This window comes from Rhinopithecus roxellana, chromosome 1, assembly GCF_007565055.1.
Source record: "Rhinopithecus roxellana isolate Shanxi Qingling chromosome 1, ASM756505v1, whole genome shotgun sequence".
In the NCBI taxonomy this organism is placed as follows: domain Eukaryota; kingdom Metazoa; phylum Chordata; class Mammalia; order Primates; family Cercopithecidae; genus Rhinopithecus; species Rhinopithecus roxellana.
Window position 1 is genome coordinate 99175976 of NC_044549.1, and position 21614 is coordinate 99197589.

Genomic DNA, 21614 nt, shown 5'->3' on the forward strand with positions numbered 1-21614 from the left:
AAATCACAAGCATTCTTATACACCAGTAACAAACAAACAGAGAGCCAAATCATGAATGAATTTCCATTCACAATTTCTTCAAAGAGAATAAAATACCTAGGAATCCAACTTACAAGGCATGTCAAGGACCTCTTCAAGGAGAACCACAAACCACTGCTCAGTGAAATAAAAGAGGACACAAACAAATGGAAGAATATTCCATGCTCATGGATAGGAAAAATCAATATCGTGAAAATGGCCATACTACCCAAGATAATCTGTAGATTCAATGCCATCACCATTAAGCTACCAATGACTTTCTTCACAGAACTGGAAAAAACTGCTTTAAAGTTCATATGGAACCAAAAAAGACCCTGCATTGCCAAGACAATCCTAAGTCAAAAGAACAAAGCTGGAGGCATCACGCTACCTGACTTCAAACTATACTACAAGGCTACAGTAACCAAAACAGCATGGTACTGGTACCAAAACAGAGATATAGACCAATGGAACAGAACAGAGCCCTCAGAAATAATGCCACACATCTACAGCCATCTGATCTTTGACAAACCTGAGAAAAACTAGCAATGGGGAAAGGATTCCCTATTTAATAAATGGTGCTGGGAAAATTGGCTAGCCATAAGTAGAAAGCTGAAACTGGATCCTTTCCTTACTCCGTATACGAAGATAAATTCAAGATGGATTAGAGACTTAAATGTTAGACCTAAAACCATAAAAACCCTAGAAGAAAACCTAGGTAATACCATTCAGGACATAGGCATGGGCAAGGACTTCATATCTAAAACACCAAAAGCAACAGCAACAAAAGCTGTAATTGACAAATGGGGTCTAATTAAACTAAAGAGCTTCTGCACAGCAAAAGAAACTACCATCAGAGTGAACAGGCAACCTACAGAATGGGAGAAAATTTTTGCAATCTACTCATCTGACAAAGGGCTAATATCCAGAACCTACAACGAACTCAAACAAATTTATGAGAAAAAAACAAACAACCCCATCAAAAGTGGGCAAAGGATATGAATAGACATTTCTCAAAAGAAGACATTCATACAGCCAACAGGCACATGAAAAAATGCTCGTCATCACTGGCCATCAGAGAAATGCAAATCAAAACCACAGTGAGATACCATCTCACACCAGTTAGAATGGCAATCATTAAAATGTCAGGAAACAACAAGTGCTGGAGAGGATGTGGAGAAATAGGAACACTTTTACACTGTTGGTGGGATTGTAAACTGGTTCAACCATTGTGGAAAACAGTATGGCGATTCCTCAAGGATCTAGAACTAGAAATACCATTTGACCCAGCCATCCCATTACTGGATATATACCCAAAGGATTATAAATCATGCTGCTATAAAGACACATGCACACGTATATTTATTCTGGCACTGTTCACAATAGCAAAGACTTGGAATCAACCCAAATGACCATCAGTGGCAGACTGGATTAAGAAAATGTGGCACATATACACCATGGAATACTATGCAGTCATAAAAAAGGATGAGTTCGTGTCCTTTGTAGGGACATGGATGCAGCTGGAAACCATCATTCTCAGCAAACTATCGCAAAAACAGAAAACCAAACACCGCATGTTCTCACTCATAGGTGGGAACTGAACAATGAGATCACTTGGACTCTGGAAGGGGAACATCACACACCGGGGCCTATTATGGGGAGTGGGCAGGGGGCAGTGATGGCATTTGGAGTTATACCCAACGTAAATGACCAGTTGATGGGTGCAGCACACCAACATGGCACAAGTATACATATATAACAAACCTGCACATTGTGCACATGTACCCTAGAACTTAAAGTATAATAATAATAATAATAATAATAATAATAAATCAGGAAACAACAGGTGCTGGAGAGGATGTGGAGAAATAGAAACACTTTTACACTGTTGGTGGAACTGTAAACTAGTTCAACCATTGTGAAAACAGTGTGGCGATTCTTCAAGAATGTAGAACTAGAAATACCATTTGACCCAGCCATCCCATTACTGGGGATATACCCAAAGGATTGTAAGTCATGCTGCTATAAAGACACATGCAGAAGTATGTTATTGTGGCACTATTCACAATAGCAAAGACTTGGAATCAACCCAAATGTCCATCAGTGGCAGACCGGATTAAGACAATGTGGCACACATACACCATGGAATACTATGCAGCCATAAAAAAGGATGAGTTCATGTCCTTTGTAGGGACATGGATGCAGCTGGAAACCATAATTCTCAGCAAACTATCACAAGAACAGAAAACCAAACACTGCATGTTCTCACTCATAGGTGGGAATTGAACAATGAGATCACTTGGACACAGGAAGGGGATCATCACACACTGGGTCCTATTGTGGGGAGGGGGCGGGGAGGGATAGCATTAGGAGATATACCTAATGTAAATGATGAGTTAATGGGTGCAGCACACCAACATGGCACATGTATACATATGTAACAAACCTGCGAGTTGTGCACATGTACCCTAGAACTTAAAGTATATATATATATAAAAAAAAGATTAGAAGGAAAAATCTCTGGATCTCTAGCAGAGCCAGGACCAGTGCATGTCTGCACTATTCAGACTGGAAAACCTAATAACTTACAACACATTGGGTAGAATACTGAGAAAAGTTTTGCCTTAATAATGAGGCAAGATTAGGACCATACAAAAAAACTGCTCCCTGTAACATCAGGAACAAGGTGAGGAAATCTGGTCTCACCACTTCTATTTAACAGGGTAACAGAGGTTGGAGCCAGTGCTATAATGCAAGAAAAAGAAATTAAAGACAAACAGAATGTAAAGGAAGATGTAAACCGTCTTTGTCCACAGACAATGGGTTTGTTTCTCTCTGAAGGAAAACTTACAGAATCTATGAAAACACTACTAGAACTGACAAGTCAGTTTAGTATATTGCAGGGTACAAGATCAATATATAAAAATCAAATTTTGTTTTTACACACCAGCAACAAATAATTGAAAATTGAAATTAAAGTATCAACATATCTTACAACAGCATGATTACAAATGTCAGTCCACAAATTCCAGAACCAAAAAACTATAAGCAGAAAAATAAAAGAAAGCCATACTAAGGCATATCAAAATCACAATGCTACAAACCAGTAATAAAAATAATAATGAGAAAAAAATCTTAAAAGCTGCCAGGAAAGATAACAACAAAAAATAACCCAGATACTTTATACACAGAGAAACTTCCATCCATACTTCATACTCTATACAAAAATTAATTCCAAATACCTCACAAGTCAAATGTAAAATCTAAAACTATGTAACATCTAGAAAAAAACACAGAATAATACATTTGTGGTGCTGAATTAGGCAAAGATTTCTTGGGTAAGACACCAAAAGCACAATGTAAAAGAAAAAAAATAAAAGGTAAAATGGCCTTCACTAAAACTAAGAACATCTGCTCTTTGAAATACTTTCAACAGAGGGAAAAGACAAGCCATAAATTGGGAGAAAATATTTGAATAATCCCATATCGAATAAAGAACTTGTAGCCACAATATATAAAAGGCTTTTAAAACTCAATAATAAAAAAATTGTAAAATGAGCCAAAGATTTGAACAGATACTTCACCAAAGAAGACATATGGAGAGCAAATGAATGTGAAAATATGTCCAACATCATATAACATTATAGAAATGCAAATTAAAACCACAATGAGATACAACTACCCACCTATTATGATGTCTCAAATTAAAGACTGATCACGAGGGGCAGAGCAAGATGGCCGAATAGGAACAGCTCCAGTCTCCAACTCCCAGCGCGAGCGACACAGAAGACCGGTGATTTCTGCATTTTCATCTGAGGTACCGGGGTCATCTCACTAGGGAGTGCCAGACAATCAGTGCTGGTCAGCTGCTGCAGCCTGATCAGCGAGAGCTGAAGCAGGGCGAGGCATCGCCTCACCTGGGATGTGCAAGGGGGAAGGGAATCCCTTTTCCTAGCCAGGGGAACTGAGACACACAACACCTGGAAAATCAGGTAACTCCCACCCCAATACCGTGCTTTAAGCAAACGGGCACACCAGAAGAATATATCCCTCACCTGGCCGGGAGGGTCCCACACCCACAGAGCCTCCCTCATTGTTAACACAGCAGTCTGCGGTGATCTAACCGCAAGGCAGCAGCGAGGCTGGGGGAGGGGCGCCCGCCATTGCTGAGGTTTAAATAGGTAAACAAAGCCGCTGGGAAGCTCGAACTGGGTGGAGCTCATAGCAGCTCAAGGAAACCTGCCTGTCTCTATAGACTCCACCTCTAGGGGCAGGGCTTAGCTAAAAAAAAAAAACAGGGGAAGCAGCAGAGGCCTGAGCAGATGCGAACGACTCTGTCTGACAGCTTTGAAGAGAGCAGTGGATCTCCCAACACGGAGGTTGAGATCTGAGAATGGACAGACTGCCTGCTCAAGTGGGTCACTGACCACTGAGTAGCCTAACTGGGAGACATCCCCCACTAGGGGCAGTCTGACACCCCACACCTCACAAGGTGGAGTACACCCCTGAAAGGAAGCTTCCAAAGTAAGAATCAGACAGGTACACTCGCTGTTCAGCAATATTCTATCTTCTGCAACCTCTGCTGCTGATACCCAGGCAAACAGGGTCTGGAGTGGACCTCAAGCAATCTCCAACAGACCTATAGCTGAGGGTCCTGACTGTCAGAAGGAAAACTATCAAACAGGAAGGACACTTATAACAAAACCCCATCAGTACATCACCATCATCAAAGACCAGAGACAGATACAACCACAAAGATGGGGAAAAAGCAGGGCAGAAAAGCTGGAAATTCAAAAAATAAGAGCGCATCTCCCCCTGCAAAGGAGCGCAGCCCATCACCAGCAACGGATCAAAGCTGGTCAGAGAATGACTTTGACGAGATGAGAGAAGAAGGCTTCAGTCCATCAAACTTCTCAGAGCTAAAGGAGGAATTACGTACCCAGCACAAAGAAACTAAAAATCTTGAAAAAAGAGTGGAAGAATTGACAGCTAGACTAATTAATGCAGAGAAGATCATAAACGAAATGACAGAGATGAAAACCATGACACGAGAAATACATGACAAATGCACACGCTTCAGTAACCGACTCGATCAACTGGAAGAAAGAGTGTCAGCGATTGAGGATCAAATGAATGAAATGAAGCGAGAAGAGAAAGCAAAAGAAAAAAGAAGAAAAAGAAATGAACAAAGCCTGCAAGAAGTATGGGATTATGTAAAAAGACCAAATCTACGTCTGATTGGGGTGCCTGAAAGTGAGGGGGGAAATGGAACCAAGTTGGAAAACACTCTTCAGGATATCATCCAGGAGAACTTCCCCAACCTAGTAGGGCAGGCCAACATTCAAATTCAGAAAATACAGAGAACACCACAAAGATACTCCTCAAGAAGAGCAACTCCAAGACACATAATTGCCAGATTCACCAAAGTTGAAATGAAGGAAAAAATCTTAAGGGCAGCCAGAGAGAAAGGTCGGGTTACCCACAAAGGGAAGCCCATCAGACTAACAGAAGATCTCTCGGCAGAAACTCTACAAGCCAGAAGAGAGTGGGGGCCAATATTCAACGTTCCTAAGAAAAGAATTTTCAACCCAGAATTTCATATCCAGCCAAACGAAGTTTCATAAGTGAAGGAGAAATAAAATCCTTTACAGATAAGCAAATGCTTAGAGATTTTGTCACCACCAGGCCTGCCTTACAAGAGACCCTGAAGGAAGCACTAAACATGGAAAGGAACAACTGGTACCAGCCATTGCAAAAACATGCCAAAATGTAAAGACCATCGAGGCTAGGAAGAAACTGCATCAACTAACGAGCAATATAACCAGTTAATATCATAATGACAGGATCAAGTTCACACATAACAATATTCACCTTAAATGTAAATGGACTAAATGCTCCAATTAAAAGACACAGACTGGCAAACTGGATAAAGAGTCAAGACCCACCAGTCTGCTGTATTCAGGAGACCCATCTCACATGCAGAGACATACATAGGCTCAAAATAAAGGGATGGAGGAAGATCTACCAAGGAAATGGAGAACAAAAAAAAGCAGGGGTTGCAATCCTAGTCTCTGATAAAACAGACTTTAAACCATCAAAGATCAAAAGAGACAAAGAAGGCCATTACATAATGGTAAAGGGATGAATTCAACAGGAAGAGCTAACTATCCTAAATATATATGCACCCAATACAGGAGCACCCAGATTCATAAAGCAAGTCCTTAGAGACTTACAAAGAGACTTAGACTCCCATACAATAATAATGGGAGATTTCAACACTCCACTGTCAACATTAGACAGATCAACGAGACAGAAAGTTAACAAGGATATCCAGGAATTGAACTCATCTCTGCACCAAGGGGACCTAATAGACATCTATAGAACTCTCCACCCCAAATCAACAGAATATACATTCTTCTCAGCACCACATCGCACTTATTCCAAAATTGACCACATAATTGGAAGTAAAGCACTCCTCAGCAAATGGAAAAGAACAGAAATTATAACAAACTGTCTCTCAGACCACAGTGCAATCAAACTAGAACTCAGGACTAAGAAAATCAAAACCGCTCAACTACATGGAAACTGAACAACCTGCTCCTGAATGACTACTGGGTACATAATGAAATGAAGGCAGAAATAAAGATGTTCTTTGAAACCAATGAGAACAAAGATACAACATACCAGAATCTCTGGGACACATTTAAAGCAGTGTGTAGAGGGAAATTTATAGCACTAAATGCCCACAAGAGAAAGCAGGAAAGATCTAAAATTGACACTCTAACATCACAATTAAAAGAACTAAAGAGGCAAGAGCAAACACATTCAAAAGCTAGCAGAAGGCAAGAAATAACTGAGATCAGAGCAGAACTGAAGGAGATAGAGACACAAAAAACCCTCCAAAAAATCAATGAATCCAGGAGTTGGTTTTTTGAAAAGATCAACAAAATTGACAGACCGCTAGCAAGACTAATAAAGAAGAAAAGAGAGAGGAATCAAATAGATGCAATAAAAAATGATAAAGGGGATATCACCACTGACCCCACAGAAATACAAACTACCATCAGAGAATACTATAAACACCTCTACGCAAATCAACTAGAAAATCTAGAAGAAATGGATAATTTCCTGGACACTTCCACTCTCCCAAGACTAAACCAGGAAGAAGTTGAATCCCTGAATAGACCAATAGCAGGCTCTGAAATTGAGGCAACAATTAATAGCCTACCCACCAAAAAAAGTCCAGGACCAGATGGATTCACAGCTGAATTCTACCAGAGGTACAAGGAGGAGCTGGTACCATTCCTTCTGAAACTATTCCAATCAATAGAAAAAGAGGGAATCCTCCCTAACTCATTTTCTGAGGCCAACATCATCCTGATACCAAAGCCTGGCAGAGACACAACAAAAAAAGAGAATTTTAGACCAATATCCCTGATGAACATCGATGCAAAAATCCTCAATAAAATACTGGCAAACCAGATTCAGCAGCACATCAAAAAGCTTATCCACCATGATCAAGTGGGCTTCATCCCTGGGATGCAAGGCTGGTTCAACATTCGCAAATCAATAAACATAATCCAGCATATAAACAGAACCAAAGTCAAGAACCACATGATTATCTCAATAGATGCAGAAAATGCTTTTGACAAAATCCAATAGCCCTTCATGCTAAAAAAGCTCAATAAATTCGGTATTGATGGAACGTACCTCAAAATAATAAGAGCTATTTATGACAAACCCACAGCTAATATCATACTGAATGGGCAAAAACTGGAAAAATTCCCTTTGAAAACTGGTACAAGACAGGGATGCCCTCTCTCACCACTCCTATTCAACATAGTGTTGGAAGTTCTGGCTAGGGCAATCAGGCAAGAGAAAGAAATCAAGGGTATTCAGTTAGGAAAAGAAGAAGTCAAATTGTCCCTGTTTGCAGATGACATGATTGTATATTTAGAAAACCCCATCGTCTCAGCCCAAAATCTCCTTAAGCTGATAAGCAACTTCAGCAAAGTCTCAGGATACACAATTAATGTGCAAAAATCACAAGCATTCTTATACACCAGTAACAGACAAGCAGAGAGCCAAATTAGGAATGAACTTCCATTCACAATTGCTTCAAAGAGAATAAAATACCTAGGAATCCAACTTACAAGGGATGTAAAGGACCTCTTCAAGGAGAACTACAAACCACTGCTCAGTGAAATCAAAGAGGACACAAACAAATGGAAGGACATACCATGCTCATGGATAGGAAGAATCAATATCGTGAAAATGGCCATACTGCCCAAGGTTATTTATAGATTCAATGCCATCCCCATCAAGCTACCAATGAGTTTCTTCACAGAATTGGAAAAAACTGCTTTAAAGTTCATATGGAACCAAAAAAGACCCTGCATTGCCAAGACAATCCTAAGTCAAAAGGACAAAGCTGGAGGCATCACGCTACCTGACTTCAAACTATACTACAAGGCTACAGTAACCAAAACAGCATGGTACTGGTACCAAAACAGAGCTATAGACCAATGGAACAGAACAGAGTCCTCAGAAATAATACCACACATCTACAGCCATCTGATCTTTGACAAACCTGAGAAAAACTAGCAATGGGGAAAGGATTCCCTATTTAATAAATGGTGCTGGGAAAATTGGCTAGCCATAAGTAGAAAGCTGAAACTGGATCCTTTCCTTACTCCGTATACGAAGATAAATTCAAGATGGATTAGAGACTTAAATGTTAGACCTAATACCATAACAACCCTAGAAGAAAATCTAGGTAGTACCATTCAGGACATAGGCATGGGCAAGGACTTCATGTCTAAAACACCAAAAGCAAAGGCAGCAAAAGCCAAAATTGACAAATGGGATCTCATTAAACTAAAGAGCTTCTGCACAGCAAAAGAAACTACCATCAGAGTGAACAGGCAACCTACAGAATGGGAGAAAATTTTTGCAATCTACTCATCTGACAAAGGGCTAATATCCAGAATCTACAAAGAACTCAAACAAATATACAAGAAAAAAACAAACAACCCCATCAAAAAGTGGGGAAAGGATATGAACAGACATTTCTCAAAAGAAGACATTCATACAGCCAACAGACACATGAAAAAATGCTCATCATCACTCGCCATCAGAGAAATGCAAATCAAAACCACAATGAGATACCATCTCACACCAGTTAGAACGGCAATCATTAAAAAATCAGGAAACAACAGGTGCTGGAGAGGATGTGGAGAAATAGGAACACTTTTACACTGTTGGTGGGATTGTAAACTAGTTCAACCATTATGGAAAACAGTATGGCAATTCCTCAAGGATCTAGAACTAGATGTACCATATGACCCAGCCATCCCACTACTGGGTATATACCCAAAGGATTATAAATTATTCTACTACAAAGACACATGCACACGTATGTTTATTGCAGCACTATTCACAATAGCAAAGACTTGGAATCAACCCAAATGTCCATCTGTGAGAAACTGGATTAAGAAAATGTGGCACATATACACCATGGAATACTATGCAGCCATAAAAAAGGATGAGTTTGTGTCCTTTGTAGGGACATGGATGCAGCTGGAAACCATCATTCTTAACAAACTATCACAAGAAGAGAAAACCAAACACCGCATGTTCTCACTCATAGGTGGGAACTGAACAATGAGATCACTTGGACTCGGGAAGGGGAACATCACACACTGGGGCCTATCATGGGGAGGGGGGAGGGGGGAGGGATTGCATTGGGGAGTTATACATGATATAAATGATGAATTGATGGGTGCTGACGAGTTGATGGGTACAGCACACCAACATGGCACAAATATACATATGTAACAAACCTGCACATTATGCACATGTACCCTAGAACTTAAAGTATAATAAAAATAAAAAAATAAAAAAAAATAAAAATAAAAAAAAAAGACTGATCACACCAACTCTTGGTGAGGATTTAGAACATATGACACTCATACCCAACTGATGGAGTGTCAAATGTTTCAAGTACTCAGAAAAAAGGCTGGCTTAAAAAAATAAATAAATAAAGCAGGCTGGGCATGGTGGCTCACGCCTGTAATCCCAGCACTTTGGGAGGCCAAGGTGGGTGGATCACTTGAAGCCAAAAGTTCAAGACCAGCCTGGCCAAGCCAACATGGCAAAACACTGTCTCTATTAAAATTACAAAAATTAACTGGGCTGGTGGCACATGCATGTAATCCCAGCTACTCAGGAGTCTGAAGCACAAGAATCTCTTGAACCCAGGAGGCAGAGGTTGCAGTGAACTGCGATCATGCTACTGCACTCCAGCCTAGCTGGGCAACAGAATGAGACTGTCTCAGAAAAAAAAAAAAAAAAAAAAAAGGGTAAACATACATATACTTACCTTCAACCTGGCAATTGCACTTGTAGGAATTTACCCAAAAGAAATAAAAATATACCCATCACAGAGTTGTAAACAGATGTTCATTAAAGTTTTATTCATAATTGCCAAAAATTGAAAACAACACAAACAGATAACTGAGTGAAAAAAATGTGTCTTAGTCATACAAGGGAATCTGTTTAGGATTAAAAAGGAATGAATTACTGATATAACAACAAAATGTACAAATCTCAAATACATACTGTGAAAGAAGTTAGCCTTCAAATAGTAAACACATACTTGATTTATAAACATTTTAGTGTAAGAAAAACTAATCTATGGTGTGAGAAAAAAAGATCAGTGTCTGCCTAGGAGTTTCAAGGTGGTAGTATGACTGAAAAGGAGCACAAAGAAACTTCAGGTGAATAGAAATGTTCTATATTGTGATTGAGGTGGTTGTTACATGAAATTGCATATATGTCAAAATTTATTGACATGCATTTAAATTGGGTGCATTTTAGTACATGAGAAGCATACCTAAATAGATTTTTTAAAATTGAGGTAAAATTCACATAATGTAAAGTTTGCCATTTTGAAGTGTACAACTTACTGGTTTCCTGTATATTAATGATGATGGGCAACTATATTCTTTATCTAGTTCCAAAATATTTTCACCATGCAAAAGAAATTCCATGCCCATTAAGTAGTAATTCCTCATTCCCCATCTTACCTACTGCCCCTGGCAACCACCAATCTGTTTTCTATCTCTGTGGATTTACTTATTCTGAATATTTCATATAAATAAAGTCATATATATGGGACATTTTGTGTCTGTCTTCTTTCACTTAGCATAATGCTGATAAGGTTCATCCACATTGTAGCATGTATCAACACTTCACTCTTTTATAGCAGAATAATATCCCATTGTATGCATACACAACAATTTGTTTATCCATCATCTGTTGATGAACATCTGGGTTGTTTCCACCTTTTGGCTATTGTGAATAGTATTGCTGTGGACATGTATGTACATAGATTTGTTTGAACACCTGTTTTAAATTCTTTGGCATTTATATCCAGGAGTGGAATTGTTGGGTCATATGGTGAATCTACTTATTTTTATGAGGAACAACCAAAATGTTTTCCAAAGTGGCTAAACCATTTTTCATTCCCACCAGCCAAATAGCAGTGTTTCCAGTTGCCCCACATTTTTGTCCACACTTGCTACTTTCCATTTTTTTAAACTATAGTCTTCCTAGTGGATGTGAAATGCTATCTTATTGTAGTTTTGATTTGCATTTCCCTAATAACTAATGATGAAGGATTTTGAATATCTTTTCAAGTGCTTATTGAACATTTGTATATTCTTTTAGAGAAATATCTATTCAAGTCCTTTGGCCATTTAAAAAATGGGCTGTCTTTTTCTTTTTGAGTTGTAAGAGTTCTTTATGTAATATAGATACTAGACCCTTATAAGATATATGACTGGCAAATATTTTCTCCCATCCTATGAAGTGTCTTCATTTTCTTGATAATATTCATTGATGCACAAAGGATTTTAATTTTTTATGAAGGTCAATTTATTTCATTTTTCTTTGGTTGCTCAAGTTTTTGGCGTCCTATCTAAAAATCCATTATTGAGCTCAAAGCCATAAAAACTTACCCTAATGTTTTCTTCTAAGAGTATTAAGGTTTTGCACTTATATGCAGGCCATTGATCCATCTTGAGTTAATTTTTATATATGGTGTAAAGTAGGGGTCCAATTTCATTTTTGTTTATGCACGTGTACTTGTGCCAGAAACATTATTGAAGATACCATTCTCTTCCTATTGAATAGTCTTGGCACCCTTGTCAAAAATCAATTAGCCGTATATGTATTGGTTTATTTCCATTTTTTTTTATGTCTACTTTATACCAGTACTACAGTGTGTTTTTTTTTTTATCACTGTAGCTTTATAGTTAAGTTTTGAAGTCAGAAATTATGAGTCCTCCAACTTTATTCTTCTTTTTCAATATTGTTTGGCATTTTGGAACTCCTTGCAGTTCTATATGGCTTTGAGGATTAACTTTCTCATTTCTGTAAATTTAAAAAAAGGTTGTTAAAATATTCATAAGAATTTCATTGAATTTGTAGATCACTTTGGGTAGTATTGCATCTTAACAATATTAAACATTTTAATTCATGAACATAGTCCTTTCATTTATTTAGTTCTTCTTTGATTTGTTTCAGCAATGTTTTGTAATTTTCAGTGTACAAGTCTTTTATTTCCATGGTTAAATTTATTCCTAGGTATTTTATTCTTTTGGAAGCTGTTGTAAATGGAATTATTTTCTTAATTTCCTTTTTAGATTGTGCATTGCTGTTGTGTAGAAACACACTGATTTTGGTGTTGATTTTGTACCCTGAGATTTTGGTAACTCATTTATTAGCTATAGTAGGTTTTCAAAAATTTTCTATATACATAGAATCACGTCATCTGTAAAAAAAGATAGTTTGGATGCCTTCCTTTCTTTCCAATGTGGATGCCTTTTACTTCTTTTTCTTGCCTAATTGACCTAGCTAGATCTTCCAGTACAATTTTGAACAGTAGTGGTGAAATTGGACATCCTTGTCTTATTTCTGGTTTTAGAGGGAAAGTTTTCAGTCTTTTACCATTGAGCATTTTTCATAAATTCCCTTTATTATATTAAGTAAGTGTCACAGTGTTTCTAGCTGTCTGAGTATCTTCATGATGAAAGTGTTTTGGATTATGTCAAATGCATTTTTTTTACATCAATTGAGATGATCATGTGGCATTTTTCCTTTGTTCTATTAGCATGGTGTATTACATTGATTAATTTTCTATGTAAAATTACATTGAATTTTATGCTGACCCACCCTTGCATTCCTGCGATAAATCCCCCTTGGCCATGGTGTATACTTTTCAATATGCTGTTGAATTCAGATTGCTAGTATTTTGTTAATGACTTTTGTATCTGTATTCAGAGGGGGCATTGATGTCTAGTTTTCTTTTCTTGTGGTTATCTTTGTCTGGCTCTGCTATCAGGGTAATATGGGTTTCACGGGATGAGTTAGTTCCCTCCTCTTCTATGTTTTGGACAAAGTTTGAAAAGAACTGATGTCAATGCTCTTTAAGCGCTTGGTAGAATTCCCCAGTGTGGCCATTCAATTCTGGACTTTTCTTTGTTGAAAAGAAAACAACTTTGATTACTGATTCAATCTCTTTACTTGTTACAGATATGTTCAGAATTTTAATATTTTCTGAGTCAGTTTTGGTAGATTGTGTGTTTTTAGGAATTTGTCCATTTCATCCAGCCTATTTAATTTGGTGGCCTACAATTGTCCACACTATTTTCCTGTAATTATTTTTATTTCTATAAGGTAAGTAGCAATATTCCCACTTTAATTTCTGATTTTATTTATTTGTATCTTCTCTTCCTTTTTTAGTCTGTTTAGATAAAGGTTCGTCACTTTTGTTGAATTCTTCAAAGAATTATCTTTTGGTTTTTTTTTTTTTGACCCTGTTGTTTTTCTATTCTCTAATAAAGACATTTTTCTTAAAAAAAAAAAAATGGTACGAAGGGTACAGAGGACAGAAAAATTAATTTCCATTGACTTTTGGACTTTTGTTACAAGAATTGGGATATAATTTTGTTATTAAATATCTTTCGTCTTAAAAAAAAAAAAACCAGTCTTATTCCAAAACTCTCATTCAGACGCAAATATTCAGGCAGTTTCAGTCTTTCTAAACTCTTCTAAATTGTTTGCTAGTATAAAAGGAGAAAGCTCACACATCTCACACATCACACACAGCAATTATCAGTCCACTACAGCCAGTAAATGCTAGTCTATGAAGCTTGTTAGTAGGCTCTTGCAAATATTTCATATGTGCCATCCTGTTGTTAGACATTCAAGATGTAATTTAGGCATCAAAGAATATACTTATATTTAGATGTGAGTCCAGCTTTCTGACCAGGATTCATCTACAAATTACACAGCCACCATGGTAGGGTGGCAAAACAGATTTTGTTATGGTTGTTGATAGTTTAGGTCACCCTTAAAAGGAAGGTCACTCCTTCCACAGGAGTGCTATATGGGATACATTAGTATTTTCCCAGAAATTCTAAATAAAATCCAATCTTGGCAGATCGCAATCATTATGCTGATGATCAAAGTCATTCAAACACCAAAAAGGTAAACAGTACTTACCAAAAATTCTGTACTGACTCTCTCCCTTGCTTAGAAAACACACTTTCACAATTTCCTCAGACCATATGAGCAAACTTAACAGAAGTCACTGAATGAAAGACATTAATTAAGACAAAGTTAGAAGTATCAGATAAAGAATTTTCATCGCACACAAAAAATCATTTTATACTCTGTGCTATACTATTCAAATATCATATAGCATCCTACTTTCTATTCCTCTCACTGACTTCATGAGAGTCTTGAACTCATAACAGGGTGCAGGTATGAGACCTGGTGATGACTGATCACCATGTACAAATTGCCAAGCACACAGACATCAATGACAGACAATGTAGGTCGAGCATCATAAATATTTCTATTCCTGTGGTCAGTGTTGCCAGTTATTGGGCTACAGTCTAGCATGAGGATCTCATCCAGAGAGATTTCCACTTTTCTTTATTCTAGGGCACCTCAGTACATACCTCATCTCCATCACACAAGGTTCCAGGCTACAGTATCTGGTTCTTGCAAGGAAGAGGCATTTTGTGGGATGGGGAGAAGGCTAATGATCACTATTGACTGACACAGAAAAAAGAAAATTTTCCCACTTGCTTTTGCATTCTATTTACAAGGGAATTCTCTACCACAGCCTTGAAGATCAGATATAGATAACAATAGGTCTGAGAGGGTTATCCATTGGCTTGTTGCTCTAGGGTCTTATCTAAAGCCAGACAGTGGAGGGCTGCCTTGGGACCCACCTTGGGTAGGAGAGGGACTTAGAAACTAGGATCTAAGATAAGGTCCTTCCTGACAACCCAGAAACAGGCACTGGTGGGGCCAGAAATCACAGGCCACCTTGCCAAGGCAGTATACCCAGTTCACACCTTACTCCTCTTGAGCCTCTTCTGCTACTAGCTTCAATTTTGCATCCTTTCCTCCTAAGATCTATTTTGCAGACAAATACCAGAGGGCTGTGGCCAAATATAGCTTGGAACTGGGTAATTTTCTGAGCTTTGGTTGTAAATTTTAAAAATTTCTTGTCAATATCTAAAAACGAGGCAATTCCAAATATCAGTAGAAATTTTGGGCTTCTCTTTGAAAGGGGAAAATCTGGCAACTGGAGTAATCTTTCCACAATTGCAATGGGCTGGGGCTGAGAAGGAGCTTCACCTTCCCTGAGTGGAAAAACCACAAATTGACCCTCCTCTGCTGTCACAGCAACAACACAGAATTGTGTGACCAAATGTGTGGTGTTTTTTTGTCCCCAGATAACAAACAAACAAGAAAGCAATTCTGTGCAGACATCAGCTAGGTGCCCTCTAATTCAGTTCAATTCTGACACTGTCTACCTGGAAATAGTGTCAGATTCTACAGGTTGAAGGCTTAGTACCCAAGACTGTCCCCTCCCTTCAGATGCCAATTGCAAGCTACAGGTTGCTTTACATGTTCTTCTGACTGGGGTCCTCATGCCTTCCTCCTCAGAGTCCATTAATTTGCTAAAGTGGCTCACAGAACTCAGGGGAACATTTAACTTATGTTGACCAGTTTATTATAAAGGATATTGCAAAGGATACCCATGTACACCACATAGAAGATATGCATAGGACAAGGTATGGAGGAAGGAGCACAGAGCCTCTATGCCTTCTTGGGTGCATCACCCTCCAGGAACCTCCATGTATTCAATTACCTGGAAGTCCTCCAAACCCTGTTCTCTTGATCCTTTTATAGAGACTTCACTGGACAGCCATAATTGGCAACTGTGTAGAAATGTGACTGGACAAAAAGTGCATAATCTAATACTAATAGACTGAATGGACAAGCTCAGCAAGGCCTTTTCTGTTCAGATTCTTCATGGCCTCTCTGTGTAGCATTCCTTCCTTCAGGTATGGAGCAGGACTCCTTCTGAAATGAGGGTTTTATGACTCACAATCAGACAAGATAAGTCAAATAATTTCTTTATGATCAGCTCCTAGACAGAAAGGTAAGGGATAGAGTATATTTTTAGTTTGAAAAGCCTGCCTAGGGGGAGAAAAAGCAGCAGGTGAAAGGCAAGCAGGGGAAGGTCAGAGAGAGAGAGATTCTGTTTTCTGATGCCAACTTCTGAGGCCTAAAGCACCCCAACATTATAACAAGGGCTATGGGAGTTAGGAGGCAGAAACCATGAATAAAGCTAATGTATATAATCACAATACCATTCCTTCTAAGACAGGTCAAGTGCTCTCTGGACCTATCAGTGCTTGAGTTTGCAGCATTGACTCCATAGTTTCCCACGACTTTCATAGCTTCTACAGCATGAATGTAGAAGACTCTTTAAGGAAGACAGTATTTTCAAAATGGGAAGCAGGGATCTCTGTGTCTTTGCAAACTGGCCCAGTATGAATCTCTGGTCTCCTATTCATCTTATCTACTCAAAATCTTTTTAAATCTTACCTTGCCTACTTGCTGAAGGAGTATATATAGATTTACTTTTTGCTCCTCACATCATTAAAGCTATTTGTTAAATTGCTACAGACAACTTTTCTGTCTTGTTAATTTCTCTCCTTTCCTGAAAATCCATCATACTGCCATATCTGAGATATCTGTGGTTGGCGTTCCCCATCTTAGTAATACAACAGTTTTTTTCTCAGTGTCAGAACAAGGGGAAAAGCAGGCCCCAAGTCTTCCAAGTCAGATAATACTCTTGTTCCCATACTCCACTCTGCCCCTTCCCTGTGATCTGCCATAAAACATCAACATGGCTCAGCAGAATTAATGGGGGGCATGGTGCTACTCTTAATAAGGCACCAAATAATGCTTAACTGCCATAAGAAAATTATTTATTTAAAGAGGTGAATGATAAAGCAACAAGGTTTAGAAGGCAAAGCATTCATCTGGGGATAGGACATAGATCTGGTTAAAACTTTATCTCTGGTATTTTTTTATCAAAATGATTTTATTAAGTGAACTCCTGAGCATCAATTGACATATTTATGAGTGAAGAGTAAACACAAGAACATATGTAAAGCAACCAACACTGTGCTTGGAAAACAGTATGGACTCAATAAGATTGGTTCCTTGGATTCCAAGCTGGTGGCATAGAAGCAAGCTGGCTTCATTTCCTACTACAGGAAACCAAAAACTATATATACAGCACTGAGATTATAACTAATAATATCCCAGAACTCAACTGTGCATACCAGTCAGTTCAGGCCACACAGAAATGAAAAAAGCTCCATGCAGATGGTAAGACAATCAGATTTTCATGTCTGCAACACCTCTCCCTGAAATCTGCCCAGCATCAAACACATAAAAACTTCCCCTGACTCATGGTTTCTACACTAGAAAAGTGAAACTGAGGTTGACAACAAGCTTCTCTATCATCTTAAGTTCTCTGGTAGGAGGCCTGTCCCTGCCTCAACCCACAGGAAACATCATGAGTGCCTGAAGGAAGAAATATCCTTAAGGCAGCCAGAAACAATGGGAGAAGGTGGAACACCCACTCCCATCCCTGAAAACTGCTCTGTAACTCAGCCAAAAGAGACACTAAATCAGAATGGCTGCTGAGCAGCACCATGTTAGAGCAGGTATGTTCCAAAGTTCCTCTGAGCATGAAACTCAGTCAGCCTTCCCACACTGTTGGGATATCCCTCTTGAGACCTGCCCCACTCAGGACACACAGAGGTCCAATCATTTGTTAGAGCTGAGCAAACCTGGGCTTTCAATATCATCTAGTGTCAAAAAGGAGGCAGTGACCTAGCAGAGAAAAAATTAAGAAATTTAATAGGTAAATTACAAAGAATCGCCAAGCACCAATATCTAATAAAAACAAAACAAGCTAGAGAGAGAAGACTGGAATAAATAATCTTTCAATGTGAACATATAGATGTACATCCACAAGAAAATCAATAATCAGGAAACCATAACCTCCTCAAATGGACAGAGCAATAAACCAATGACTAACTCTAAGAAGAAGATGATATGTGAGCTCTCCGGTCAAGATTTCGAAACAGTAGTTTTAATGACATTCAGTGATCTCTAAAAAAAAAACAGACAGAAGAGAAATTTAGAAAATCCTCACAAACGTTTAACAAAGAGATTGAAATAATAATTGAAAAAATCAGAATCTTGGAACTGAGAAATACATTTGCAAAATTGAAAAAATTCAGTAGAGGCTCTCAACAGCAAAATGGATAAAACAGAGGGAACACTCAGTGAATCAGTGATCTCAAAAGTGATCCCAAAGGTAAGCTATTTGAAAATGCACAGTCAGAGGAGAAAAGAAAAGAATGGAAAAGAATGAAGATTACCTACAAGATATAGAAAGTTACTTCAAAAGGCCAAATTTAAGGATTATTGGTGTTCAAGAGGGCATTGAGCAAGAGCAAGGGGCTGAAAGCTTATTTAAAGAAATAATAAAAGAAAACTTTCCAAAACTCGAGAAAGATACAAATATTAAGATATAGGAAGGTCAGAGAACACCAGATTTGACCCAAGTAAGACTACTCCAAGGCATATAATAATCAAACTCTCAAAAGTCATGACAAAGGGAGAATCCTAAAAGCAGCAAGAGAAAATAACAAATAACATATAAAGGAATTCCAATTAGTGTGGCAATAGACTTTTCAACAGAAACCAGGCAGGATGGGAAAGAGTAGGACAATATTTTCAAAATGCTGAAAGAAAATAACTGTCATCCAAGAATATTACATCCAGCAAAGCTATCCTTCAAATATGAAGCAGAGATAAAGTTTTTCCCAGGTAAGTAAAAGCCAAAAGAATTCACCACCATCAGACTGTCTTACAGAAATGCTAAAGGGAGATTTTTAATCTGAAATAAAAAATAATAATATACAAAAAAAAAACAACAAACAACTTAAGGTATAAAATTCATTGGCAAAATTAAGTACAAAGACAACCCAAAAAAAAACCCAATACTGTAATTTCAATGTACAATCTGCTCATACTTCTGGTATAAAGCCCAAAAGAGAAATCTATCAAAAATGAGGATAGGTAAAGCAACCTATTAAGAGATGGGCAACATTAAAACATATCAACAAAGACAACAAAGTGTCAAAATGAGGAGGAGGGATGGAGTTAAAGTATAGGTGTTTTTTTTTTAAGTTTTTTCTTTCTTTGTTTCTATTCTTCCCTTGTGATCTAAGTTGTCATTTTTTAAAATAACTTGCATTATCTAAAAGATGTTTTTTGTGTGCTTCGTAGTAACTACAATGCAAAAATCTATCATAGATACACTAAGATAAAAAAGGAACAAATTAAAATCTACTACCAGAGAAATAACCACAAAGGGAAGACAGTAAGAAAGGAAAAGAGGAGTTACAAAACAACGAGAAAACAAGAAACAAAATGGCAGTAGTAAGTCCTTCTCAATAATAACATGGATATAAATGAATTCAACCCTCCAATTAAAAGACATAGAGTAGCTGAACTGATAAAGAAAGAAGACCAACTACGTGCTGCCAAAAGAAATCCACCTCACCTATAAAGATACACATATACTGAAAGTGAAGGGATGGAAAAAGATAAGCCAAAAAAGATCAAGAATAGCGATATTTATAACAGATAAAATAGACTACAGTCAAAAACTGTAAAAGAGACAAAGAAGGTCAATATATAATGATAAAGGGGTCAATCCAGCAAGAGGATATAACAACTATAAATATCTATGCACCCAACATCGGAGCACCCAAGTATATAAAGCAAACAGATCTAAAGGGAGAGGTAGATTGCCACATAGTAGGCAATTAGTATTGTAGGGGATTTCAACACTGCACTCAGTAGTGGACAGATCAACCAAACAGAGAGCCAACAAAGAAACCTCAGAGTTAAACTACACTCAAGACCTAATAGACCTATTTGAGATTCACAGACCACTTCACTCATCAATTGCAGAACACATTCTTTCAATCAGCACGGGGAATATTCCCCAGAATATAATGTATCATAGGTCATAAAATGAGTCTCAAAAAATTCAAATAAGAAGAAATCATATCAAATATCTTTTCTTGCCACAATGGAATAAAACTAGAAGTCAGTAACAAGAGGAATCTCAGAAACTACACAAACACATACAAATAAAACAGCATGCTTCTGAACAACCAATGGGTCAAGGAAGAAATTAAAAAGGAAGTTTAAAAATTTCTTGAAACAAATTAGAATGTAAATACAACACACCAAAATCTATGGAATATAGAAAAAACAATACTCAGAAGGAAGTTTACATTAATAAACATCTACATTAAAAAAGTAAAAATATTTCAAATAATCAACTTTATGATGAACCTCAAGGAACTAGAAAAACAAGAACAAATCAAACCCAAAATTAGTAGTAGGAAAGAAATAACATAAATCAGAACAGACATAAATGAAGTTGATATTTTAAAAAACACAAACAATGAAATGAAAGTTAGTTTTTTTAAAAGATAAGCAAAATTGATAAACCTTTAGCTAAACTAACTAAAAACACATAGGGAAGACCCAAATAAATGCATTCAGACATTAAAAAAGATACCTAACAACTGAAACCACAAGGATAATTAGCAACTATAATGAACAACTGTCCACCCACAAATTGGAAAACACGGAAGAAATTGATAACTTTTTGGATATATATAATCTAACAAGATTGAACCATGAAGAAATAGAAATCCTTAACAAATCAATAATGGATAATGAGATCAAAACTATAACAAAAAGTCTCCTATTAAAAGAAGCCCAGGATGTAATAATTTCACTGCTGAATTCTACCAAACATTGAAGAACGAATACCAAATTCTCCTAAAATGCTTCAAAAAAACTGGAGAGGGGAGAGTACTTCAAACTCATTCTATGAGTCGAGTATTACCCTAATACCAAAACGAGACAAGGATACAACAAAAAAAGGAAAGAAAACTATAGGCCAGTATCACTAATGAACACAGATGCCAAGAAAAAAAAAAAAAAAGCTCAACAAAATACCAGCAAACTGAATTCAACAACACATTAAAAAGAACACTCATCATGATCAAGTGAGATTCATCCCAGGGGTGAAAGGATGGCTCAACATACACAAG

At 37.5% G+C, this 21614-nt stretch overlaps 1 protein-coding gene across 1 annotated transcript in view; it reads right to left on the minus strand.

Moving 5' to 3' along the window:
* Positions 1–16845, minus strand: part of SLC66A1L (solute carrier family 66 member 1 like) — a 52388-nt gene extending 35543 nt beyond the window's left edge. The window contains 1 exon segment of the mRNA XM_030939422.1: positions 16765–16845. Coding sequence (XP_030795282.1) covers positions 16765–16845 — 81 coding nt within the window.
* Between the last annotated feature and the right edge of the window lie 4769 nt (positions 16846–21614).